Below are 13,121 nucleotides of genomic sequence, written 5' to 3'. Positions count from 1 at the left end.
ACACATCCATAAGTCTGATTTCCCAATATAATTTTTATGTAGAAGTATGACTAGATTTGTATTACACATTTCAAGATAAAAGGATCAAAAATGTATTCATGAAAGGATACAGTCAGAAGTGAACTCATCTTTGAGAGAATTTCTCACCATTCTTAAGAATCTGGGGAAAAATGACCCCCTTTCAGGAATCTCAGCCACCAAGACAAGGATAGCAATCCATCCTCTCTCTTAAAATATCTATACTGTAATTAATTGAAAACTTTGAGAATTACACATTGTCTTCTTATCATACAATGAATACGAAGCATATGTATCTGAAATAGATGCAATCTCCTCATAAACATTTAAGGGTGTGTGTGTGTGTAAGACAGAGATAACATAGGGATGATTATTTAGATATTTAGAGAGGCAATTTGCATGGAGGGCAAGATAAGGATCAAAAACTCAAGCCAATCATCTCATTTCATAAAAAATGTCATTTATGGTTACTGATATTCACAGAAGAGTATACCAAACCTGCACTGGATAAATTCACAAACTCATGCTCACCAGCCTCACTGTGCCTCTCTGCCTGCCCTCCAATGAGTCCTGCCTGCACCCCTCCCCCCACCCTCTGCTCCCAGCTTCTTCAGCTTCCCTCCCCGACTCCCAGCTCTTCCCCAATCCCCCTTAAACGGTAAAGCAAGTCACAAAATGCTGTCTATAAACCACCACCTCCTTCCTTCCTCTGAATGCATGGAACGTGTCTATTCCCTTAACAAAAGTCAACCTCCACTTGTGCTTAGAATTCCATCCCCTGGCAACTTTTCACAGACTTTACTGCTAGGATTAGCCTCTCGAGAAACAGCATCTTCAGCCCTGCCTACCTACTGGCTCATTCCCCACCCCTCATATAGAAAGTTCCAGTATTTCTCGTTTAAAAAAAAAAAAAGCCTTCATTTGGAACGAAACTGGGTCACCTGTAGAGATACGGACAGACCAAGAGATGGTCATACAGAGTGCAGTCAGAAGGAGAAAAACAAATACATTAATGCATATATATGGAATCTAGAAAAATGGTACAGCTTAATCTATTTGCAGGTCAGGAATAGAGACGCAGACTTAGAGAATGAAGGTGTGGACACAGCAAGGGGAAAGGAGGCGGTGGGATGAAGTGAGAGAGCAGCACTGACACATATACGCCACCGATGCTGCTGCTGCTGCTGCTGCTGCTGAGTCACTTCAGTTGTGTCGACTCTGTGTGACCCCATGGGCTGCAGCCCACGAGGCTTCTCTGTCCATGGCATTCTCCAGGAAAGAATACTGGAGTGGGTACACTCCACTCCATACTGAACACTATATGTATGAGAATACTGGAGGAGTGCCTTGCTCCAGAGGATCTTCCCGATCCAGAGACTGAACCCCGGTCCCTTGCTACAGGTAGCTTCTTTACTGCTGAGCGGCCAGGGAAGCCCCACATGTACACTACCATGAGTAAAACAGATAGCTAGGGGGAAGCTGATTCATTACAAGGTATCGCCGCCTCCTCCCTTCAAACTCCACTTCTGCCCTGTGCAACCTACATCCCTCATCCTCCTGCTGTCCTGAGGGCCCGAGTGTGGAGATGCTCCCTGATCTCTGACCCTTACTGCTTATGACAGAGGGCTCTGTCAGTCAGGCTGCCCGAGTCCAACTTCCACTTCCACTGCTCAGCAACTTTGGGCAAATGACCTAACTTCCTGGTGCTTTGGTTAACTTATCATAAAGCAACACATAAGGTTTTATGAACACGTGAGGTCATCCCCATGTATTATTAGAACATTATTTGTACACACACATGCAGACACACATAATCTATGCCCACAACTCCCACATTCTGTTCAGACCTCTTTTCTGATCTCCACTTTTGAAATTCCAGCTTCCTTCGTGGCGGGTCCACCCACTGTTGTGATTGACAAGCCACTCTCAGTCCTCTCTATCTCTCCATCTCAGACAGAACCTATCCAGCTTCCCTGTTGTCACTCTGCCTACGGTTTCTAAAGCCCCAAACCCCAGCTGTTATCATTGATAATTCCATCTCCTCTCACTCACATGCAACTTACCCCTAGATATCACTTTCAAGACTCTTTCACAAACATAAACCTCTCTCCATCTGCACTGTTCCTAGTCTGGTACCCAAGCTTCCATGCCTTGCACCTTGGTTACCCAATGGACTTCTAAAATACCTTTCTACTCCCCCAGCCTGGCCCAGAGTAATCCAGTCCATTCATTCTCCAGCCACTGTGATCTACTGAGAATATACAGGGGTCAGGCCACTCCCTTGAGAACCCTTAGACGTCAACACATTGACAATGAGATAAAGACATCTAACTCAGCTGACAAAGCCCTTGAAGACAGGGCCCCGCCTGACTTTCCCTTTCATTTCCACACCGCAGACTCAGGGGGCTTCTTTCAGGTATCTCAGCGCACCAAAGTCTTACCATCTCCACAGAGAGGGGACCCTCGAGGATCTTTGCAAAGATATTCCCTCTAGCCAAAATCTCCTCCACTCCACTTTTTTGTTCTTCTCATTCACAGAATTTATTACAATTTGTAACTGTACTTTTGAAATGTTTTTACATTGTCCTGCTCACCATCTCAGGCTTAAGCTCTGTTTTTTAAAATATTTTTTGATGTGGACCATTTCTGAAGTCTTTACTGAATTTGTTACAATATTGCCTCTGTTTTACACTTTGTTATTTTGGCCATGAGGAATGTGGGATTTTAGCTCCCTGACCAGGATCGAATCCACACACTCTTCCAGGAAGGTAAGTCTTAACCACTGGACCACCAAGGAAGTCCCAGACTGTGAGCTCCTGGAGGCCAGAGATTTCAGTTCCTCTGTGACTCCCCCATCCACTGGAACACTGACATAGGGTGAGAAGACACACTCCCAACAGACCACTAAACAGTCAGAGCTCTGTGCTGACTCCTCGGAAACTGTTCCAATAGGCACTTTGCTCTCACGGGAAGCAGCGGTTTCATAGCAACACACTGACCTAGGTATGTGATCCTGGTCAATCTACAAAGTGAAGAAGTAACCCAGTACACAGGCATTTATATATATTTTATATTTTCCTTGTTTGTGATGTTTATTTTGTTAGCTCCTTAAGGGTAAGTAACACATACATTGAATCCAATATATTAAAATGTATAGATTATTAGAATATTCCATCAGTAAAGAAACATGCTGCATTTATATAATCACCAAGTGCTTCTTGATCTATCGAATAAAATCACTTACACAGGGTAAGTATTATCACTCTGGCCTGATCTACCCTCACTACCTACCCCAATAAGCAAGATGACCAATCTGCACTGGACAAGTGGCCAGCTTTGAGGCTCAACAACTCCCAGCCCCTTCCTTCATGCTCCCCATTCATCAGGAGATAACAGCTGCAGTTTCAAGCTACGACAACACAGCAAAGTACCAAAGAAGAAGTACTTGCGTATCATCATTACCCTGCCTCAAGTGCCTTCCCTTATGAAAGCTGATATTAAAGCAAAACCTATCAATAGAATGAAAGGCTGCACTGCTGGAAAAACATAAGGAATGTAGATTTTTCCCTAAAGGGTGTGAAATTTTTACAAACCACCTGACTTGTAATGAATGGGGCTTGAGAATGTGTCCTAAATTTCAATGAAGTGCATTCACATTGCAAAATTAACAGGTTCATCATGAGAGCTGCTTTCACGTGCAGGCTCAACGGTGTGCCTGTTTTCCTCATTTAATCCACACGTACCCAGATGAAGTACCCACACGTACTCTCAGCTCCTGTTTTCTCTGGCTACTGAAACGCAGCTCTAATGACTCTGTCACTGAGCGGCTGCGTGGGTCTAAAATTGTCTCCCAAAATCCCGTCACAGCCCTCCACGAGCTCTGCCCCCTTCACGTGTGTCCTCAGCCTTCGAAATTCTTCAATCTGAAAATAAAAGCAGAACAGAACAGATTAATTGTCAACCGGCCATAAGCAAGATGGGAATCTCATCGATAACTTAAAATATGCATAAATTACAAGCATTTAAAAAGAGAAAATTAAGCTTCGAAAAAGAGAAAAACTGAGTTCATTCTTCCAGAGCTAAGACATTAGACACAACCTCTACAAGAGGAAAGAAGACAACAGAAGCAGAGATAGGAAGGCCTCCAGATAAACCCAAACAACTGTCAAAACCTGCTGGATCTGTTCATGCAAAAAGGATATACATCTCTCTCAAATAGCTCTTATGGGGATATTTCTAGCAGTCCAGTGGTTAGAATTCGATACTTCCAATGCAGGGGTCACCGGTTCTATCTCTGGTAGGGGAACTAAGATCCCGACATGCTGCCTGTTGTGGCCAAAAATAAAAAAGATAAAAATAAAAAGGAGATAATCTGTAATACCTAAAAAAAAAAAAACTTCCATGTCTGCCGTAACATAATAAGAAAAAGTGAACAAATGAAGAAATGTTCTGAAATGCTTCTCAAGTATATCTCTATACTGAATCATGGTGTTACTATATGCTAACTGATTATATGTTAAATATATTAGATGGAGGCTTTTTCATCAAAAAACTCCCTTTGCTGCTTGTTGAGCCCTCCAAAGAGCAAAGAATGCCTCTGATTTTTCAAAAGTTTAAGCCCATCTTCTTCCTGTGACAACAGTGATTTTCAAGTTTATCTCCCTTCTCAGGCAGCCTCCCCAGATCCCGTGGTTTCCAGTTACGCACTATTGGTTACCACAGTCCCAAGAGACCATTCCCATCAGCTCACGGCAGTCTCCCTCACTGGCCAAGTTGTACCTCCTGAGAACTCATAGTCTGCCAGACACCACCCACTGGAAGTGTTTGAGCAACCAGCAAACACGTGAGGAGCTTTTGCCAAGCTCACTGCCATCTAGCAGTTGATTTACCTTTGTCAAATCATCTGTTATTTCCTTTAAATGCCACATAAAATCACATGAGACATTCTTCATTCTTTACACAAAAGGAGAAACTGAGGTCAGACAGGTTAAGGAAGATTCCAGATAATCTGGGTCTGACAATTCCAAGGCCACGTGCCCTCTTCCCAGTCCCACAGCCACCTCTTCAGAAATTCTAGTCATCAGTAGACCCTAGAGCCAGCATATAACCCAGGACATTGAGCAAATGTGACGTGAATAGCACCAATCGACCAAAGCATCACTGTCTGTGACTCAGAGGCTTCTACCCACAAAGGTTCACAAAACACTGACACAGACTTAATCCAATCATGAGGGGGAAACCCACATGATAGTTACTAATTCAGGGTTCCAATAAAAACCTAGAAATCCACAGACTTTAGAGGACCCATGGGACTCCTATAAAATTTCACTGGTGCATTCTCCTAAGAGGTTCTCTGACTCCAGAAGAGTCAAATCTCACAAGATTCTAATTCAATCCACTCACATATGAATTGGAAATCAGAGCTGGGAAAAATTAAATGGCTTGCTAGATCAGAACCCAAGTCAGAAATTTGACTTCTAGTTTCCCTGGTGGCTCAGCAGTAAAGACTGCCTGCCAATGCAGGAGACACGGGTTCTATCCCTGGCCCGGGAAGATCCCACATGCCACAGAGCAACTAATCCCATGTGCCACAACTACCAAGCCTACGCGCCAAGGCTCGGAAACTGCAACTGCTGAAGCCAGCGCACCCCAGAGCCTGTGCTACACAGCGAGAGAAGCCACCACAATGAGAAGCCCTTGCACCGCAATGAAGAGCAGCCCCTGCTTGCTGCAACTAGAGAAAAGCCTGCACAGCAATGGAGACCCAACACAGCCATGAATAAATAAATAGAATTATAAAAAGGAAAGAAATTTGCCTTCTAAAGTTCTATTTTCCTATCTCTTCAAACACTGTTTGATTTCCCTAAATGGGTTAACCCTGATCCTATTAGGATTGTCCTGTTTTTTTAAAATAACATCCACATGCTGTTTTTATATAAAAAAGTGCCAGTCATATAAGCCATGAGATTTTTAATCTATATAATGGTTTCTCACTAGACCTTCTCATGGGTTTACAGGAGGGAATATGGCAGTACTCATATTGCTTGTTGCACCTGAAAAATGTCTAGAGCCAAGTCTTCATGAGAATCCCTTATAATTATTTGTGAGGTGCATTTTTCTTAGATTTCCCTGAGATGGAGTGAAAGGGAAACTTCTTAGTCAGAGGAGCCTATGATTTTTCAAAAAGAAGATGAAGCTCAAGGACAGACTGCATCCAAAGGCTGGTTCTTGTCCAGTCTCTGCTACCCAAGACCCAAACAACCCAACTGCTCTTCCTTTTCAAGCTCAGTCTCCACCTGTGAATAACAGAGATGAAGGTGATAACAGTGTTCCGGGGTGATATGAGGTAAATAAGATCATTCATGAGAACACTCAGCACAGCTCCAAGCACACAGAGAATGTTCATCAATAACCACATGACTTCTGAAGTCCAAGCTTCTGCATTTGGAGATGATTATTTAGCTACAATGTTGTACGCAAGAAAGGAGACTAGAAATAATAAACCAGTTGACTGAGAAACAGAAGGTTCTCTTTCCTCCCATTCCCTGTGTGTGTGATCATATGTAAGAGCTGCAATCAGAACCTATAAACCCAGGACAGGGTCACCACTGAGCACTGTGGACTCAAAACTTGACTGCCTCGAGGTATTTCAAGAAATACTCCATTTCTTATTGACTCTGAAGCTTATTGCAAAGCTGAGTTAACTTTGTATTTACGTATTCTGAACTGAAGCTAAATCTTTCAAGCCCCAGGCCTCAGCCTGAAATACCTTCTGTGAAAACGACTTCTTCTAGAAGAGATCTGAGTCAACAGCCGGCCAGTCTCCAATCATTGCCTTCTCAGAGAGAACTGCTTCACAAGAAATGTTTTTCTCTGATCAGAGTGATGCTTTGAAGACTTCAAACATCAACAAAGATAGGGGAAAAAACACATCTCTCTGAAATGCCAATTTTTCTGAAGTAACCACCCCTCAGAATCCTTTAGTCACTTCAAATGGTTTCGAGTGCGCACTCTGTTATTGCACCAAAATGAGACAGAGTGAGAAAGAAGCAGAATAATATTCCGAGATAAAAGTCTTCAGCTAAATTCAAATGTCAGGGCCATACAGGGGCCATCATTATCAATCAGTATGTACGAGTTCATCGATTTTTAATGCTCCTCTACTTAAACATGGTATGTGTGTTCAGCCAATTTAAAAGAGAGAGATGGAGAAGAGAGAGATTTAACACTTGGGAGACACGTCCTCACCCGTGAAGGTAGAAAGCTGAGCAGCCACTGTTCCCTGAACTGGGTGGCACGCCCACCGGTCTACAACGTTCATTCCAGCCTTCACTGATGTCTGACCTTGATGGCTCACTCAAAGTTCAGCTTTAAAACTGCTTTCTTCATGACAGCAGTTAACAGGCTAATTTCTAGGGTCTGAAGTTTGGCACACATTGCTTTTAGTAGTTCCAGGGGTCCTACACACATTTTGTAATAGACTTGTTTTGATTTACATCTCATGTGTCATCATGTTAAAAGAAAACTAACACATAAAAGTCCCTGTTCTCATCTTATTTTCCTTTATCACCAGGAAATTCATAACAATACATGAATTGCTGCTGTTGTTTACTCGCTAAGTCATGTCCGACTCTTTGCAACCCCATGGACTATAGTGGAGTGGGTTGCCATTTCTTTCTCCAGAGGATCTTCCCAACCCTGAGATCGAACCCACATCTCCTGCGTTGTCACTGACAAGCCAGTGACAATAGTTACAGATCACTTTTTTAAATGTTTTAAATTACACTTATCCAAATCCATCCAGTTGTGTGGGTTTCTTCCCGTAGCATACAGTCTGCTAACCAGAACAACACGAAAAAGTCAACCGACCAACCAGGGGCTCCCAGTCCCAGACACTAGGATTCTAGTGCTCAGGAAGATGTAAATGGTTCACGCTGGGCTCAGCTGTCAATACTACACTATAGGTACCAACTCCTCCTCCTGGACTAGCAGGCAGAGGATGGAACTCGCATCTCCTGCATTGGCAGGTAGATTCTTTAAGTTTGAGCCACCAGGGAAGCCCATAACACCCAGCTACTTAGTAACATATGTTACCCCTATAAGAGGACACATTATTTCTTCAATACAAAGCTTTGTTTCTCAAAAAATCAACTTAGTAGCCATCCACCTGCCATTTGCTATTCTTTTTGTTATTTTCTATATCAATCCTCTCTCTGCCTCAGTCTCTATGTTTCTCTCCTCCTCTTCAAGCCCAACAAGGTGAGGCTTCTCAATTCTTGGTTTTGATTCTAGAATCACACCTTTACCCTTAGTTCCTCTCATTTTTGCTGCCTCTCTGGACCTTCTCTATTTTGGACTCTGCTTTCTCTGGAACTATATGAGCAGCAACAGTGAAACATTCAAATCAAGGACAAACTGATTCATTTTCTCCTAAGATTATCATTTTTTCCCCTAAATCACTCTAAATTGCAATTTAATGTACATGTGAGTGTGTGTGTGTCCATTTCCACACTCCTGCTCTCTGAACAGATGCTGCAACGGAGTTCTGCACTAACAGCACCTACATCTTCTTTTCTTGAAAAGAAACTGGAAAGTTATCCATTTCCAAGAGCAGTTGAAATTATTCCTTCAAATACACATTCCTTTGGCTTTGGCTCCCTTTGAGGAAGACACAGCTTATTTCCCAGTAATTGAGGAGCACGACTTAGTGAGTTAAGGTTAGACTTTGTCACTGACCTCGCTCAGGGGGATGGCTCCCTTTGAAGCCTGCAAGACCAAAAGGCATGATGAGTTGCCTCTGGGTTGTTGCATAATTTACTGGATGACATGGAAGTAAATCATCACATTACAGACTATTGGTTAACATCCCCAATACTGTGCTAGCGAGAGAATCCTTTGTGGAATTCTAAGTGGAACTGAGAATTTTCTGTGGCTCAGCCAGGTTCATTCAAATTGACTTTCAATAAATAGACATTTACTGTGGTTACAGAGGAAAAGTTTATTTTTCATTAAAGATTTGACCTATTTTTAGAAAATTGCCCCTAAACTGCTGAACAAATGTGACTGCAGACCCTGAGCTGCTTCTGTTTCCTCTGCCAGTCTGACCCCTCCGCTGTGACTAACACAGTTGAAACTCTTATCCCGGGTCCCATTCAGCTCAGTGCTCCACAGAAACATCTCACTTCAGTTAATGATTCAGTTAACTGGCAATGACATTCCTTGTTCATGAATCTTTTCTTGCATGATGGCAACTCTGAAAAGAGATGAAGGCTTTCTCCATGGCAAACTGGCTGGATGGGCTGGGGTGTGGACCTAGAGCAGCCAGAACAGCATAAAGAAAGGGATGGTGGAGGAATGATACTGGAGAACAGAAGCCAAAGCTCAGCAACAGAGAAGCACCAAGATCCACCAGTGAACACACTGGGGCAAGAAACAAGAGTCAAGCGTGAAGATTTCCCTGGCTGTGGGTAAGAATCCGCCTGCCAATGCAGGGGATGTGGGTTTTATCCCTGGTCCGGGAAAATCCCACATGCCAAAAGGCAACTAAATCCATGAGCCATGACTACAGTGCCTCAACTCTAGAGCCCAAGAACCAGAACTACTGGCTTCTTCTCCACATGCAGTAACTATTGAAACCCGAGCCCCCTAGAGCCTGTGCTCTGCAACAAAAGATGCCATTGCAATGGGAAACCCTTGTACTGCAACTAGAGAAAGCCCATGTATAGCAACAGAGACCCATCACAGACAAAATAATAAAATACATAAATGGAATTAACTTTAAAAAGAGAAGTGAAGAGTGAGAATCAAGCAGTGGCCTCCTGGGCATATGTTTATAAAGCATAGTTACAGTAAGTTCCCTACATAGGAAAGAGTTCTGTTCCAAGAGCATGTTGGGAAGTCCAGTTTGTTTGTAAGTCCTACAAAGTTAGCCCAGGTATACCCAACTAATACAACTGGCTACATAGTACTGCTCTATAATAGGTCTATACTTTTCACAGAAATAATACATAAACAAACACAAGAAAGAAAACATTTTTAACCTTACAGTGCAGTACCTCGTTCGCATCTTGAAAGTTCACAACCTAAAGCTTCGTATGTAGGGCACTTACTGTATTTTCTACCTGCATGAGATGCACGCATCTTATTTAGACTCTCTGTAGCATCTGTCACTGTTTACCTCCCTTCTCCACAACTTGGAAATCCTCTCTCCTGTCCTGGATCCCAGGACATCACTCCCTCCTGGCTGTCCCCAAGGCCCATGGGCAAGCCCTTGACTCCCTGTCTCCTCCATCTGCACTGAGGTTTTGCATTCAGCTGGGCTCTCTTGTCTTTCTCAACTTGAGCTGAACAGATCATCAAATTCATTTCTATTTCCTGGACACGAAGCTAGAATTCACTTCTCAGCTTCCCCTACAACCAGGTGTGGCCGTGGGTTAAGTTCCAGCCAATAGAATGGAAGCATAAATGGTGTTCTCCATTTCTCAGTCTACTCTTTAGAAAGCAGTCTCCCTTCAGATCCTCCACATGTTTTCCCCTCCTGCTCACTATATTCCCACACCTAAGAGAAGAGAGGTATTAAAGATGGCAGAGTGTCTTGCAACCCCATTTCCTGAGTGGCTACACAGAGAAAAGCCTTGACTGTGAAGAAAAAACACATCTGTTAGATTTTAAGAGTGTAAAAAAAAAAATAAATTCTTACTGTGATAAGTCATTGAAAATTTTTTAAGATTTTTGTGATGTGGACCATTTTTAAAATCTTTATTGAATTTATTACAATATTGCTTCTGTTTTATGCTTTGGTTTTTTGGGCCCTGAAACATGTGGGATCTTAGCTCTCCAACCAGGGAGAGAACCCACATTCCCTGCATTGGAATGCAAAGTCCTGACCACTGGACCACCAGGGAAGTCCCCAGTCACTGAAGCTTTGGGGTATATCTGTTACAGCAGCTACCATCTTTGCTGTTAAATTTCGTCTATATCTCTTTAGTCCAAACCTCTATTCTTAACATTCAACTCAAATTTCTAATTTCTTGCCTCTCCTTTAATAGACTCACTCCTAATATTTTTCAGGAGTTATTCCCTGGACCTTCCAGTCTGAGCTGGGTTTTTGCCCTGTGTGTTTCCAGAGCACCTTACTCATGACACAACACAGTTGCCTGTATGAACATGTGCCTCCTCAACTCCACAGTGAACTTTTTAAGAATAAACACTGTGTTTTAATCTCTGGATCCTCTGTGTCTGGTTGGCACTCAGGAATAGTTTCTCATAAGAAAAAAAAAAGACTGACCAGATAAAGGAATTGGGATTTGTCATATGAAAACCAGGAAGGCCCAAAGGTGGTGTGATCAAAGCTTCTAAAACAATGAAACAATGAAGATGCTGAATGGGTATCTTTTAAAGTCAATCCTCAGAAAAAGAGAAAGAAGAAGAAATTGTTCAGAGCTCAAAGAGGTGTTTTAAAGATTTAAGGACAAACAAAAGAAAGCTTTTCTGAATAGTGAATAAACTTGAACTTGTTATAAAATATAAGGGGTATAATAGTTTGCAAAGAATTTCTAAAGGAAACTTGGCTTATTTATTTAGCATATTGCCTAAGTCTTTGAGAGTGATCATTAATAATGCTGTCTTCTTAGCATTAACAAATGGTACATTTAGTATCAAATATTATGATACTAATAACGTCAAAATCAATGTTGAAACACATTGTAGTGAGCATGCATCCTGCCCCACCAGTGACATCCCAGTGACAATTCACCTTGGTGCCTCACACGCTGCATTAGCATCTAGAGCACCTATGCTGAACCCAAGGTGGGGGACAGCAGACCAAAAGTGGCTAGAGAACAATCCAGAACTTTACAGGGCATTCGTTCTAGGTCCCCCACCCTCTCCATACAGAATTTTCCTGTACAAGCCAAGAAAGAGCTATTACAAAGCCCGAGTGTGAGTTACAGAAATAACCAGTGTTCTCACCTCACCTCCAAGAACTTTCTCCTCTCCAATACCTGAGAAATCCCACATGAAACAGTAACTAGACTAATGAATAGTTTGGGTATTTCACTGACTTCTATTTACTCTATAAAAACTGACTTTTAAAGTACAGATGGTAAATGGGAGCTGGGTTTTGTTCATCCTTAACCTTTCAACTGCTTTTACTGGCTCGAGACATTTAACTTTATCTGAAGAGATGTGACTGATCTAATTGAGCCGAAAGGAGCAAGAACATGAAACAGACATTTCCCTTTTACAGAGAGAAAATTTACCCTTTAATGCAAAACTTCGTCCTGGAAGGTTAAAGCCCTCCTCTCACCTGTAGCTGGGATATTGTCAGAGGGTATCGGAATAATATCCAGGTCACACCTTCGCTGCAGGGCGGGATGGTGAGAGAGCCTTCATAGACCCAGTAATCACGCAGCAAGGGATCTGTGCCACCACATGGACCAATCACGGAAAGATGAGTTAATGAAAAATAATTTGGAAGAGTCCAACAATCATTTTCAAACTTACAAACCATCCAGATAACATGTCTCAGAAAGATGTCATTTTTAAACTGAAGCCTCACATATATATTTTAAAACTAATCATATGAAGAAAACAATCAATGGAGAACATGATGTATCCTCTATTATTTATAGTGATTTTGTATCAATGAATTCCTATACATATTTAAATATGGTTATATAAACTAGATATATAAACACTTGATATACTATACCAGGTGTGTGTGTGTGTGTGTGCTCAATTGTGTCCAACTCTTTACGACCTCATGGACTGTAGCCCACCAGGCTGGACAGAATACTGGCAAGAATACTGGAGTGGGTTGCCATTCCCTTCTCCAGGGGCTCTTTCCGACTCAAGGATCAAACCTTCATCTCCTGCACTGCAGGTGGATTCTTTACTGTCTGAGCCACCAGGGAAGCTCAGTGGTAAAATGTTTATTATCTCAAAAAGTTTACTCCCAAGTTTAGAACAATCTGAAACTGGTAACAACTACAAAGAACATTAATTATAAAGAAAGCTTACTAACTCGTAAGACACAGTTGTGTATATTCTGAGAAAAACAATGCAGTCACAGCCACAGTTAAAATTCACCCTATGCAACCCAA

The 13,121-nt window shown here is 42.2% G+C and overlaps 1 protein-coding gene across 3 annotated transcripts in view; it reads right to left on the bottom strand.

The window, feature by feature from the left end:
* CA8 (carbonic anhydrase 8) overlaps nt 1–13,121 on the bottom strand; it is an 84,911-nt gene that overhangs the window by 17,502 nt on the left and 54,288 nt on the right. Inside the window, exons 7-8 of one of the 3 annotated variants that reach the window (XM_005889172.3) lie at nt 12,326–12,438; nt 3,762–3,941 (exon numbers count right to left, since the gene is read on the bottom strand). In XM_005889172.3, the coding sequence (XP_005889234.1) occupies nt 3,807–3,941; nt 12,326–12,438 (248 nt within the window). In that variant the 3' untranslated portion in view covers nt 3,762–3,806. Of the gene's footprint in view, nt 1–676; nt 3,942–12,325; nt 12,439–13,121 lie in introns of those variants that run through there. The other 2 variants (XM_070382366.1, XM_070382365.1) reach the window with 2 other exon arrangements.

Source organism: Bos mutus, chromosome 14, assembly GCF_027580195.1.
Source record: "Bos mutus isolate GX-2022 chromosome 14, NWIPB_WYAK_1.1, whole genome shotgun sequence".
NCBI lineage: Eukaryota > Metazoa > Chordata > Mammalia > Artiodactyla > Bovidae > Bos > Bos mutus.
Note: the sequence above shows the minus strand (reverse complement) of the source record. Positions and strands in the feature narration are given on the sequence as shown.